Below are 14,747 nucleotides of genomic sequence, written 5' to 3'. Positions count from 1 at the left end.
ATGTGCTCTATCCTGCATATATCTTGTTTGTATATTGTTATTTGCATATTGTCTCTGTTATGAGACTCTGAATTTCTTGAGGACAGAGACTGGGCTTTTTTGGTCTTTCTTTGTGTTCCCCAACTAGAAGCACAGTACTTGGCATATTGTAGGTGTTTAATAAATGTTAGCTAGCTGATTGATAATATACTACTTTGCCTCTCACTTAACAGATTAAAGTTGATTAGTCCAAAACTCAAAAACACCGAGAAAAAGAATCATTATTCTGTGAAAAGAAGGGAAAAATGTATTGTAGAAGGAAAAAAATAAGTTTTAACTCAGAACCTTAAACTGTCTATTTACAACAGATTTCATTTGAATTAGTGATCTAAATATATACTTTTTTTAAAACCTGAGGGAAAATAGCATATTTCTTTTCAGTTGAGGTGAAGATAGATGTTTTTCAAAAAGAAATTATTAAAGATGAAATAGATGCTTCATTGGAATAAAAAAATTACAGGATTACAAATGGGATTGACTTTAAAGTAAAAAGCAAAGAAATATATTGTGGAAAAAATATTTGGAGTAAAACAATCTGATGTGCAGATTCTGTAAGGAATAGGAGCAATATTTATTCACTAATGAGGATGTGGTTAAAGGATTTTTGAATATGAGAATACATGTTGATAATCAGTTAAAAAGCAGTTTATGTTTTCCCAGTATTAGAAGAATTACAAATCAAACCAACCGATAAAATAATTAAAGAATTTCATTGTGTTGTCAAGGGCAAAGGAAAAGCAAACATTCTCTTATATTGTTGGCAGGACAGTAGATGTTTTTCTAGACAGTAGAGTTTTCTAGAAAGTAATTTGACTGCATATTATAAAATTAATAAAATATCATAACTTTTGACCCAGAAATTCTACTGTTGGGGCTGTCTGATAATAATGGGGAAAAAAGACATCTGAACAAAAATATTCATAGTTGTTGTAGCATAATGGCTTAAGACTGAAATTATATATCTTTTTATATATCTCAACAGTTGGGTATTGGCTGAGTAGATTATTCTGTGTAGATATAAGATAACTATATAACATACATGTATGATTATATACATAGGCCATTCAAATTGGAAGAGGGTATTTTTTACTACGAGATTCACAACTATAGAATCAGAATTTCAGATAAAAAAAAAAGGGATACAATACTCTTGTACAAAAATTCTTAATAATTTGGAAATTTTATATAGGGTTAGGATGTGGACTTGGGATTTTCATTGGCAAAAAGGAATTCCTAAAATAAGGAAACTCCTTCTATTAATACAGGTTGACATCTCTATAACTTATAGTCTTATAGAATTGCCTTGAATATTGAGATGAGTCAGTTGCACAGCAAGTATATGTCAGTAAGACTCTAATCTGGTCTTCTGAGTTACTACTACATGCTGCCTTTCAAAAGCTGGAAGCCTCAAACATAGTTCCCATATTTTTCTTATGCTAATTGAGCACTTGGCCAATTGAGCTAATCATTTACTCAGTGCTATGTGGGATGCAAAATGAGGTGAACAGGGAAAGAACATGAACTTTGACTATAACTGTATCAAACAATGACAAAAAAACCCAAAACACAACTTAAATGTAAAATCATGAGTTTGATCTTTTATTATTTTTTTGTCATTTTTTTGTATCCTTTGAGTGTTACTAAATTTATAAAACCTTTTTAAACATGATATAGCAAATCATAAATAATTTCAAATTCTGTTTACTTTTAGGTTCTGTGAAGAGTATCCTTGTTTATTATTCTCACTTTTGTTCTTATTGTTGAGAAAATAAAAACAAAAGGCTTATAAGTGGTGATTTTATTAAGATATACTTATATTTTATGGTAACTATGAAATTTTATAGTAACTATGAAAAAGACACATTGAGTAACTGAACTTTTTACATTTTTAATAACATGAATAAAAATTTCCTAAATTCCTTGACTATATTCTCTTACTATTGCTTTGAAGGTCTTGACCAGTATCGACTCAATTATAAGTAATCCAAGAGCTCCAATAGTAATATACAAACAGAGCAAGGGATGCTTTCAGACTTATAATAAAGCTAAAAGTCAAGAATGTGAATTTGAGCATCTTCTTCCCACAATAGAAATGTGGAGGGACCAGCTAAGATCTCTAACGGTAAGGAAGTATGTGTTCTTTTCAACCTTTGAAAATCAGAGCTGCTGAGTTTTGATAGAGAGATTTCAATAAGAGAAACACTTAATTTACTGCATTTTTTATAAAGCTGAAAACCTCAGATCCTAATCTTTTATCTTTAACATTTCTGTCATCTATTCTTTTTAACTAGTTTATGCCTTCCTTAATGCTAGCCTTATTAGCTCCTTTATTATTTACTCTGTACACATGCCATCCTGCTTGATGAAACTCTGCAAAGATTGAAGGCTTTCAGGACTTGGATTGTCCTGATTAATATTGTATTCCCTTCTATGCAAAGGCCAAAGATCTTTTCTTTGTCTTCCATATATTCCTTTGCTCCATTTATCTTATCTTTTAGCCCCAGCCATTCATTACACTTTGAAATTTTCTTCTCTGTTCTCCAAATTACTTTATTTTCTTCTAATCAAAACCCACCATTTCTGATGCATCTTCCCATATGAAATTCAGATGCCCTTCATGTCTATAAAGTTGTATGTTTTTTTTTAAGTTTAAAAGTTTAAGTTTAAAAAAATTTTTAACAAAAGTTTAAAGGATAAAATTGCTGGCTGTAGTCTCTCTTCTCTTTTTTTTCTCTCCTCTCTCAATATAATAAAGAGAAAGAATAGATTGTAAGGTCCTTTAGGGCAAGAGTTTTTTTTAATCTTAGTATTTTTCCTACTGCCTAGTACAGTGTTTTATACATTATCACACAATTTGTAATTGTTGAATGAATTGCCATCATTATAATTTCGGAGAATCCACAATCCACAAGGTAGTACATTATATTAGTAGCTCTGTTGTTCTAGCCATTTTAGTCAAGTCATTAAATCTCTTATCTTTCAGCTATTCTATTTCTTAAAAAGTGAGGAAGATAAAAGGGATAAAGTCTCTGAAAGGTGAGGTTTGTAGAATAATTGAATTTGAATTTAGCAGAATCACAGACACCATTTAGTCTTAAATCATACCTGATCAGGAATTCCCCTACATTATGCCCAACTATTGCCCATCCAGTCTTACCTTGAAGATCTCAGGAAGAGTAAAGGAAAATTGGAGAAGGTGGCAACTGTCTTTTTTGCATCACTCATAGTATCCATTGTATGTAGATGCTTAATAAATATTTGGTCATTGATCAATAATAATACAATGTCTTTAGGTTATTAATCATTTTGGGTAATTAGCAAGTCCTACACTTCTAAATTTTATGCCTAAAGATACAATAAATGAAGATTGTATTTCACGATTCAAATAACTATAGGTTATCTTGTTAACTAGTTCTTTTACAGGCTAAGATTTGTTGTAAACTATTGAGTATTAATTGTATGCTTTTTATGAACTTTATAAACCATAGGATGTGAAGAAAAAAGAAAATGAACTATAATTTTGTAATTATTTAAAGCCAGATTTTTTCATATATGTACTTACTATATATATATATATATATATATATATATATATATCATATTGCTACACTTCATTAATGAGGATCAATACTTCCCTTATAGCTTAGTAGATCAATTAATGAATCTTAAATTAAAAAAATTAAATCATCCTTGGTCAATCTTTAATTGGTGAGGTTCTCTAAATTGTTAAACTGGTCTTACAGAATTCATTACTAGGCTCATAATTGAGTTCTTTACAGATAAAGATAAGCCAAAGATTGAGTTCTGTACACATAATATGCAAGAATGCAGTTATTTTCAATCCACTTGAAGAGTATTATTTTAGTAAAAGTAGGAAATCATATATATATATTTATATTTTAAAATAACATTAACCCCTGAGTGATTTGGAGTTTCTGAAAGCCCTACTGTCATTCTTTTTTTTTTTTTTTTTAAATATAGTCTGTAATCAAAGTACAGTATATTCATGTGGAAATTTGGCTTGTTAATTATCTAGGATTAAGTTTTTTGGAAGCATACTAATCATTTTTCAAATAGATAATATTGTGTAGTTTCTTCTATTGTAAAGGACTTGTATAGATCCCTGGAAAAACTATCTGAGGTATTGTTGCCTTGGCATAATATGAAACAATATGAAAAGAGTGAAGATGGCATTAAAGTGGAAGATCTTCTATTTATTGTTGATACCATTTTGGAAGAAGTTGAACATAAGAAAAAGGTAACCATTAATACATATTTAGAACACAAGATAACTATATCAAAACGTATCATGAGCATTACCTAGTATAACATTTGCTGGGTTTATGTTATATTCATATTTTAGATGAAATATTTCTTGGAGTTTTTTAGTTCTTGTTTTTGTTTTGTTTTATTTATTTATTTATTTTTTGGCAGGATGATGTGCCATGCCCTGAAACTTTACAAGCAATTGTTAATCACTTTCAAAAGCTATTTGATGTAACATCTGTGTCTGGAATCTATCCTCGAATGAATGAAGTTTACACCAGGCTTGGAGAAATGAATAATGCTATGAGAAATATCTATGAGATTCTAGAACTAGGTGAGGATATTTACTTATAATAATAGTATGTTTTAGTACAAAGAACCCTGCATTTGTAGTTAGAAGAGTTGGAGGGTAATGCTTAATACCTTGTATTGTACTTCGTCAAATTACTTAATTCCTAGGTCCTCGGGGGAAGGGATTGAACTAGCTAACCTTTAGGTCCCCTTTCAGCTTCAAATTCTATGACCCTTTGGCATTAATTTTGTCCCATTTAGGAATTAATGATAGAACAGTGACAAGAAGTAGGTAAGCTGGTGGTATGGAAAAGAAAATGGCAGTGAAAATAATAATAATAACATAAAATAATCACTAACATTTATAAGACATTTACTATGTGCTAGTACTGTGCTAAGCAATTATCATCTCATTTAACAACCCTAGGAGGTAAGGTGCTATTATTATCCCCATTTTATAGACAAAGAAACTGACATAAACAGACTTTTAAGTGATTTTCCCAGGGTCTCACAGCTAATAAGTATCTGAAGTCAGATAAGAATAACAGATCTTCTTGTTTCCTAGCTTAATACCTTAGCCATTGTACCACATGGAAGGTAAATTGTTATATACTGTAGTTTGGAAAATCCTTTTCAAAAACAATAGTTCCATTTGGTCCTCTTTCTAGATAATTCATCGTCACTAAGTGTCCTTGTGAATACAGTTGGAAAATTGTATGAAATAATTAATGAAGATGTGGGCAAACATGTTCAACAAATCTTGGGGACCCAGGACATCCAAAGGTATTTATTTTAAATGTTCACTAAAATAGCAGTAAAACTGCTTTGAGAGGGAATTTTTAAATTCTCTAAACACATGTATTCCTTATTTGGAATGCCCTATTTTCTTGGAAGATAAGCAGTCTATTAGCTATACATGTGAAGTCATGTAAAACATATTTCCATATTAGCCATATTGCAAAAGAAAACACAAAAAATCCAAAAGAAAAGTAAAGTGGAAAAAAAAACTATGCTTCAATTTGCATTTAAGAGCTCATCAGTTCTTGGAATCCCTTATTTTAAAGAGGTCCATTTGAAAACCTAAGAAACTCATATCCTTAAAAATCAGGAGAATGCAAAGCATTTATAAACTAGATGTTGGTTTCAGGAGCCTGTTTTTTTGTGTAGAGTAGGTGAAAATTGCCTTTCATGGTGGTTGTTTTTAACCTATTTCTAGTAAAAACTATTGCAAACTGTCTAGTTCCAGTTATTTCAGAACCTATAACAAATAATTATTAACTAAGTTATTGATGACTAATGACTAGAACATATTATTAAAAAGTATTTTAACACTGACATTTTGTAGCTATTTTCCCATTTTCCTTTTTAATGTTGCAACTGCTGTCACTATAAATGACACTTAAAAGATCTCTTGCACTAACTGAAATTTTTAATCATTAGACTCCCCCAAATCCCATTCTTATTATTTTATCCTTTGTGTTCTTTTTACTGATTAGTAATATTTGCATACCATACTTATGCTAGGATGCTAAAATACAAGTGGAACTTATTTTTATAAAATTCTTAAAGCATATTAAAAAAAATTACTTTAAATCTCAGTAGAGAAAAAGGAAAATTATAGGACATGGATAAATAGAAGTTTTCTATTTCGGAATATAAATAAATTTAGTTTTGTAACCTGTTGCCAACCTGATAATACAAGCATTTTGATTTAGAAAAATGCCACATAGAGCAGGATCTAGACATAAGAATGGCTACAGTAAATAAAAGTTGAATTTATATTTAAATTAATAGATGATCATTTAGGATTTCTTTTTCTTTTCCTGTTTTAAAAATTCCTTATGTACTTTATCAAATCCAGTCATCCTAAGTTTTAATTAACTGTAATTTTTCCTTCTAGCATTATCAATAAATTAGAAGAATATGATGAATTTTTCCCAGCTTTTCAGGCTTTTATGCAGGATCTCCTTCAGATTTTAGGTAAGATTGTGCATTAAACCTGGTGAGGATAACATTTATGGACTAGTAATGTCTCATGGTCATTGTTTATTGCCCTCCACAGTCATTTTTCAAAACTTCACCTCTCCTAGTCCATTGGCAACATGTGTATAGATTGAAATCCATGTTCCTTTAGGTTATTCTGTAGAACAGTATAGATCTCTATGAAAAAGGGGCTGGGGACTTCCACAAGGAATGGTGAATTAAGTGTATTTTTTCATTATGTCTTTACTATTTCTTCTCTGATGATATCTTTAAAAGGAACTATGCTTTCAGGAAATTTTAGCTATTTTGTTGTTTCTTATTAAGTGTGAAGAAATCTCTTGTGGTCTATGTTAGATTGTATTATATGAACAGGCATCATGTTTTAAAAATTATCAGCTGTTTAAATCTCTGTTGTGAAATAGCAATATTTTATTGTATCTAGGATATATTGTAACATATTTAACATGTATAGGACTGGAGGGAGGGAGGGGAAAAGTCGGAACATAAGTGAGTACAAGGGATATTGTTGTAAAAAATTACCCAGGCATGGGTTCTGTCAAGAAAAAGTTATAATTATTTAAAAAAAAAAAAAAGTAATAGCAATATTTTGAGTACCACATCAATTATAGAGTCTGCATTAGAAGTATGTCTTTAACTCTTAACTCTTGCTGGTGGCTCAGAGAGGACAGTTTATATGCCCAGTGTCCTGTCAGAAGAGGCTTCTCATCCAGTGCTTCAGAAAGAGCCTATCACATTTTCCTTATTGAGGCTAAATAGTTCAATTGATAAAAAGCACCCTGCTAAACAGGTCAATCAGGGTCTTAGACCAAGTCACTCTTTGGATCTTATAGGTTCCCTGGATCCCAAGGCCACAGGTTATGTTCCAAATTCTGACTGGCTATTTTGCAGTTGTATAAGATCTTAAACATAGTACATGAAAGTAGACCATCGAGAATGCTACAATTTTATTAGTTTACATTGAGCCTTAATAGTTATGATACTTCTATTAATTGTATTTTTAATGTTGATAACCTTTTTCTTTTTTTCTTTTTTTTTTTTACTTAGAAGTCAATAACTTGGATGCCATTATTCCTGAAGTAAAGAAATTAAAACTAATTACAAACTGAAGAAAATGAAACCTTCCTTTTTACTATGTAAATTTTATTTGTAATATAGTTCCTTTATGATTGGTCTGACAAGGGTTATATTTACTTGCATGATTCACCTCTTTTTCCCATCCTGAATGAACCCTGGTAGCATGGTCAATCTTCACTCTTTGCAAAGTTAGTCTATTTTAGTTGGATATTTTTAATCCATATTTACCAATTCTCTCAGATTTATGCAGCATCATTTGTGGGATTGAATAATTGGACTCTGAGCGTTCTAATTTTTCTTTAGCAGTTCTTGGCTTACAACATTTATGGAAAGCTGCTTATGTTTTAGAAATAGGGGATAATGATGTGTTAAGTATTGGCATGGGGGTATTTGCCTTTTAAGATTTCCTTTGAGATTTGAAATTTAGAACTCTTAGTACCTTTGGCCTAAGGGAAGCAGTACTGCACTTGTTGAAGACATCACTTCTCTAGCAAATTTGAGGAGCAAACAATTCCATATCTCAGGAGAGGAAAGAAAAGGAAAGAGTTTTCCAAAAAAAGCTAGGAGAAGGTAGAAGTGTAATGCTGTCTAATTCTTTTCTTTAACCCTATCAGTGACAAACTGTCTCTTGAATTTAATCTTTTGAATATGCCATGCCAAGGACAAAACATTGAATTTAGATAATCTATTGTTGGCAGAACCAATTACAGTTTCATATTGGAGGGTAAAGGTCAGGGATCATAGGTAAAAAACATTTTAAAAATTTTCTTCCCCATGATGGGATGAAAGAGGTGAATAAATAGGATGATAACTACCTCAAGAAAGGGTGTTTTTAAGAGCTCAATTGTAATATATATATTTTTAGAACATGAGACTGGAAATAAATATTTTATAAAGTATGTCAGAACATATTTATAAAAATATGTTCTGATGAGTTTTGTTTTCTCTTGTTTGTAATTGTACTTATAATTAGTCTCCAACTTTCAGGTTAAGTGATTTTCTTTGGCAAGCTGTAAAATGTGAGTGTCTACTCATCAGATAAAATGACCTTGTAAGAATCTCCAAATACAATGCCTTGAAAATCTCCCAGGTTTTGGAAGAGACTTTTAAAAAAATCAAGAAACTTTAGTTTTGGAATTCAAGTCAAGACATAGATTAATTGTCACCTAAAACTAATCTACAGGATTTTTTTATTGCAGCATTATGCTGAATATTATGAAGCATCATGCTTGTTTCAGTCTTGCTTAGATATTATTTTCTGTGGTCTTCTAGTAATAAGCTGAAATGTTTTTTAATTGACCTCAAGCCAGAATGTTTTTTACAGAAAGACCAGGTAAACACCTTCATAACAGCTTTGTATTTAGGATAGATTTTGAAATAGTGTAGTGTAATTTATCTTTGTAGATAAAACTTTAAAAGATTGAATCACTGTTTTCTGTCCTTGAAATTATATTTGTTAAAAATAATAACACCAGTACAATACAAAGCACTACATTAATTCCAATAGTGAATTAAGGCTAGGGATAGGAACAGGAATTGTACTTGATTTTATTGCTGTAGAACTCTTCTTGAATGAGGAAACTCCTCCTACCAAGGTAGAAAATTGCAAATCATCTTTGCAATTTAGTCTTAAGAACGTTGCTTAGAGCACTGAGAAATTAAGTGACTTGCCCATAGTTGCAAAGCAGATATGTTATCAGACTTGAATCCAGGTCTTCCTGACTCCAAAGCCAGCTCTCTACCCACTACAATAGATTGTCTTTAAATAAAATTTAAAAGCACATATCTTGACAACTAAGACTAGACTCTAGGTCCCCAGACAGTCTAGGGGTCTTTTTATGTTGGGTTAAAAGGGATCTAATTAATGTTAAAGCTCAGTGTTCATTCCCTAAAATTTTTTTCTAATATTTATCAGTTAAGTGTAAGATTTATGTTCTCGTTCACAAATGTGCTGTTCTTCCAACATCAGAAGTCATTTTGGAAAATATTGATGGGAGCAAGGGAAGCAGGAGACTTATGACACTATTTTAGCTCATCTGTTGGGGTAGTGGATAGAGTATTGATCCTGGAATCAGAAAGGATCATCTTCCCGAGTTCAAAACTGGCCTCAGACACTTAACTAGCTGAGTAATTAACCCTGAGCAAATCCCTTAAGCCTGTTTGCCTCAGTTCTTAATCCGTAAAATGAGATGGAGAAGAAAATGGCAAACCATTTCAGTGTCTTTGCCAAAAACATTCCAGTTGGGGTCATGAATAATTGGACCTGTTGACTGAAACAACTGAACAACCACAATTAAGTGCATCATCATGGCTTAAGGATATTTGACTGTGACATCACTCTTTGGCAATAGAGATTATCTGGAAGGGAATAAAGTAGGGCTGATTTTTTGTTGGGTTGTGTATTAATTTAGGGTAGAAATAATATCTGATTTCCATCATTGAATGTGTTCTTAATTGTGTGTGTGTGTGTGTGTGTGTGTGTGTGTACCTGTGTTCTATGAAAGTTAAAACTGTAGTTACACTAGTTCAAAATCAGCTTGTAACTAATGCAGTTAACATATCAAGACCGTATTTAAAAACTGAGAGAAAAGAAAAACAAACAATATTATTAGTTCGTTATAACTCTTAACTGATAGCATTTAAAAATTCATGATTACCTAGCACTATGTTTAAGGTATTTAGGTTTAAATGAATTCAGCAGCAAATACTGAAGTTCTTTGACTAAGGTAATTTTCAGTCTTTAAACATTATTTAAAATGATTTTATTCTGACTCTTCAGTTTAAGAAGACAAGAAAAATTTGAGGAAGATTTAAGTATGGTTAATATTTTAGAAATCCTTGTATCATATAAATCTCCTGCTTCTCTGAATTTTTTATATTTATCATTTTTATGAAACAGTGCTATTCCATTTTAGTCATGTACCACAATTTATTTAGTATTCCCTACTCAATTCATAGGCATCTACTTTGCTTTCATTGCTGCCACAAAAAGTGCTGCTGTGAATATTTTGTTATATACGAGGCCTTTTTCCTTGACTTGTTGAATATGCAGTAGGACCTTTGGATCAAAAGATAAGGAAATTTTACTTTTTTTCTTTAAAGCATGCAAATTATTTTCCAGAATGATTTGGAACAATTCACAGCTCCACTAACAGCAATTTAACATGTTCATTTTTCAATAATCTCTCCAATATTTGCTTTTTCCATCTTTGCCAATTTCCTGAATATGAACTAAAACATTCAGACTAGTTTTGATTTGATTTCTCTTACTAGTGATTTGAAACAATCTTATGTGATTTGTAGTTTCCAATTTTTTGGAGACTATTGGTTTATATTCTTTGGCCACAATCCAATCCATTGTGAAATGGTTTTTGGCCTTATGATGTATTTGTTATATACATATCTTATATAACAGGCTCTTACAGATATTTGCTACAAAGCTTTTTTTTTTCTTGTTAACAGCTTCTTTTTCCTTGTTGCATTAATTTTGTTTGTAAAAAAAGCTTTTTAACTTTGTGTAACTGAAATTGTTTTATTTTTTGTAAAAAGCTCCTTTATAGCTTAAATAGTAAAACTAGTTTAAAGAATGCTTTGCAAGATACTCAACCAGGCAGAATCAAGGGCATTTAAGGATGAAAATGAAAAGACTACAAACAAAAGACTACAAGTCATGGAATGACTTGCAAAAACCTTTCAAACAAATTTTTCTTATCAACAATATAAGAAATGCCATTTAGTTTTTAGATTTGGATTCTAACAGCAGGATCTCAGTGTTTGTGGAGCAGTTAGAAACAACACTGAGGGGAACAAAATGAGGAAAGTAGACAGATTGGACCTATTATATGTAGAGAGATCTGTATTGGATATAGTATGATCACGAGGGAGGGTGTGACAGGCTGCAGTATATCTCCAGTGAGGAACTCTGAAGAGCAGAAATAAAACATGTCATCAAGACATGGTGTGATAGAGATGGCCTGGTCATGTGGAAAGAGTGAAGAATGACAAATGATGGGTAGGATGCTCCACTGTTTTCTTCCTGATGTCAGGAGAAAGTGAGAAAGTCCTTCAGTATACCTACTTAGTAAAATGTTAGAAAGGGACTAACTTGACCACTAGGCTAGATTGTGTCATTAGGGCAAATATTATCTTGATTTTATATAGGTGAAATTGAGGCTATTTAAGAATTTAAATGCCAGAAATCACACAAGTTAATATATGTAGGAGTCCAGAATCCATTCCAGGTCTTTACTAGCTCTCCTGTGGCTGCTCTCTCTCTCTCATCCATAGGCTTATTAAAAGTTTCTAAACTTCATAATGAGGGGAAATATTACTGCACTGTTACCATCCAAAACCAACACAAAATTTGGATATAAATGACAATTTTATTGCATATTTGTGAGGTATACAGTATTGTTACATATTGAGGAATATAAGAAGTATATAAACCTTGCCTTCAATGAAATTACACTGGTTGAGCAGACAAGATAAATACATGTCAAATAAAATTAAGCTGTGTAAGAGATGTCAAATAAGTACATAGATGCCAAATGAATGGAAAGATGTTAAGGATTGTAGGAATTGAAAGAAGAGGTCATGATGAATTGGAGTTGTCAAGGAAAACTTTGCTGAAAGGATAATAGTTAACCTGGACCTTGAAAAGTATGTAGGTTCTGAATGGTTGAAGGAAAGAAAGCATTTCAGATTTTATAATAGTGAGAAGGGAGTGGGATGAGAGATGTAGTGATTTTAGCATATGGAGGGCCCCAGAATTTATATGCTGTATATAATGGGAAACCATTATTCAGGTGATTTAGAGTGGGAGGTGCCATGATGAAAGGGATGTTTTAGTAAAGTTAATCTATAAGGTGAATTGGGAAAGGAGCAAAGGTGGAAGCGGAAAGACCCATGAGGAAGCAGTAGATATAATTGAACCTTGAATGAAATGGGGATAGTGATAAGAAAAAGATCAAGTAGATTTGATTTCTTTTGGGTTATGGGATTAAAGGAGTGAAGTTTATGGTGGTGTTTAATGTGATAATCCTAACAAATGGGGAAGCAATGGGGCAGAAACCAGGTTTTATAATTTATATATATATATATATATACGTATATATATGTATATATATAATATAATGAATTACAAAGACTTTAAAAAAAGAAAATGCAAAAAAACCTCACTTATTGTATATACAAATAATTTACATATTTTGTTTTTAAAGCAGCATAAGGTTACTTTGGTGACCAAAATAATCTTTTGGAAAGGGAAACAGACCCCAAGTTCCTACAGCATAACTTTACACCATAACTGCCATTCTTAATATAATATAAATAGCCTGATTTTACAGTTTAATTTTGAATGAGTGTATTTCCTCTTAGAAATATTATAAATGGCTCCCTGGTCAGTCCAAAAAAGGATATTTCATCTAATTCAATCCAGTTCAATATCATAAGGTTCAGTTAAAAAAACCCAGATTTATTGAGCTATGTTCAGTGTACTGGGGAATGGCAAAAATAAAGAGGACAGTCTGGTGTCATGCTCCTCAGTTTACTATTCTAATAAGCTACTTGCAAGGATGAGAACATAAGGTCCAAAATAAGATAATGTACTGAAGTTAAGTTCTGTGAGCATCACCTGTAACCATTTATTTTTTTTTTTTAAATCTAAGAGGGTGCACCAACCCTGAAGTCAGGACGACCAGAGTTCAAATCAAAACACTTAATTCCTGGCTATGTGACCTTGGGTAAGTCACTTAACCCCAACTGCCTCAGCCAAAAAAAATCTAGAGGAGAGGAAGAATACTTATACTGTTGTATGGGGCTGAGGGGGATTTAGAATTTGGCACTTTGATCACTTTGCTAATTGCTACATTTGCTCAGGATAAGATGAGCTGTTTTAGTGTTCCAAATTCAAGGAAATGATTGTCCCTTCAAGGAAAGGGAAATTCAGAAGCTCCCTACCTCAACTCAATCATACTTATTCCTTTGTATATATTTGCAAGCCAGGGACTACTTATAATTACCTAAAAATTGGAAAAAATCCACTTTGTGAATATAGAACTTAATATTTACAGTACCCCACTTTCCTTAGTACAGGATTTAAACATTAAATCTGGCCTCAGGAAATTTCAATTTTTCATAGATTTTTTTCTTTTGTAAATGTTAATCAGACACTGAAAAAAGTATAAATTTCATACCAGAATGTATGCATTTCCCACATATTCTTAGTTATTAAATATAGAATATACATATATACATTTTAATATAAAGGAAAGCATGCTTGTTCTTTGGTAAGTAGTAATCTGAACATTCTATATCATCTTCTTGGTTGGCCATTTGCTGTTAGTTCGTACCTACAAAGAAGGACAAATTAAGGAGTTATAAACTTGACAATGAACCTATATTTGATTTTTTAAAATGCTGTAATAGTTTGGGACCTTGTAATCAATCCTATCTATTTACAAGTTGGTTGAATAGGGTGAAGAGTGCAGTTCATAACATCATAGAGTTAGAATGGGACAGAGCTTAGATCTAAACCAATGTCATTTTACAGAGGACATGATCTCAGAGATGTTAAATGCTTGCCCAAGTGACAACATGGGTAATAAGTGAGAAAAGCCAGGATTCAAAGTTAGGAATTTAAGGATTCCTTATAAAAGAGAAACTATTAGATAATATCAATATCTAATCACAGTGGATAGAGTGCTGAACCTGGAATCAGGAGGACCTGAATTCAAATCTAGCCTCAGGCACTTACTGGCAAGCCACTTAACCCTATTTGCTTCAGTTTCCTCATCTGTGAAATGATCTGGAGATGGAAATGGCAAAGAAAACTCCAAATGGCATCATGAAGAGTTGGACACAATTGATTATATATATATATATATATAAAAGCAACTCTGATAAAAATGAGAACTGAAAGAATAGAAAAAACGAACAGTGAAAAGAAATGGAAGACAAGATTATTTCTTTAGTTTTTCCTTTTTACTGTAAAATTAACATGACAAATGTCAACATTTCTTTCTATAGAGAACAGAAAAAATGGATTATATATGTATATATATATGATTCATATG

At 31.6% G+C, this 14,747-nt stretch overlaps 2 protein-coding genes across 10 annotated transcripts in view; one reads left to right on the top strand and one right to left on the bottom strand.

Moving 5' to 3' along the window:
• Positions 1–12,799, top strand: part of CEP70 (centrosomal protein 70) — a 35,947-nt gene extending 23,148 nt beyond the window's left edge. For all 9 annotated transcript variants that reach the window (XM_031959806.1, XM_031959802.1, XM_031959803.1 and 6 more), the window contains 6 exons: positions 1,991–2,161; positions 4,148–4,297; positions 4,474–4,639; positions 5,265–5,379; positions 6,497–6,576; positions 7,645–12,799. In XM_031959806.1, the coding sequence (XP_031815666.1) occupies positions 1,991–2,161; positions 4,148–4,297; positions 4,474–4,639; positions 5,265–5,379; positions 6,497–6,576; positions 7,645–7,706 (744 nt within the window). In that variant the 3' untranslated portion in view covers positions 7,707–12,799. The remainder of the gene's footprint in view (positions 1–1,990; positions 2,162–4,147; positions 4,298–4,473; positions 4,640–5,264; positions 5,380–6,496; positions 6,577–7,644) is intronic.
• A 1,150-nt stretch (positions 12,800–13,949) lies between these two features.
• ESYT3 (extended synaptotagmin 3) overlaps positions 13,950–14,747 on the bottom strand; it is a 76,542-nt gene continuing 75,744 nt past the window's right edge. Inside the window, exon 23 of the mRNA XM_031959800.1 lies at positions 13,950–14,024. Within this exon, the coding sequence (XP_031815660.1) occupies positions 13,988–14,024 (37 nt within the window). The 3' untranslated portion in view covers positions 13,950–13,987. The remainder of the gene's footprint in view (positions 14,025–14,747) is intronic.

Source organism: Sarcophilus harrisii, chromosome 3 (assembly GCF_902635505.1).
Source record: "Sarcophilus harrisii chromosome 3, mSarHar1.11, whole genome shotgun sequence".
Lineage (NCBI taxonomy): Eukaryota > Metazoa > Chordata > Mammalia > Dasyuromorphia > Dasyuridae > Sarcophilus > Sarcophilus harrisii.
The sequence above is the reverse complement of the archived record's forward strand: the minus strand, read 5'-3'. Positions and strand labels throughout refer to the sequence as shown.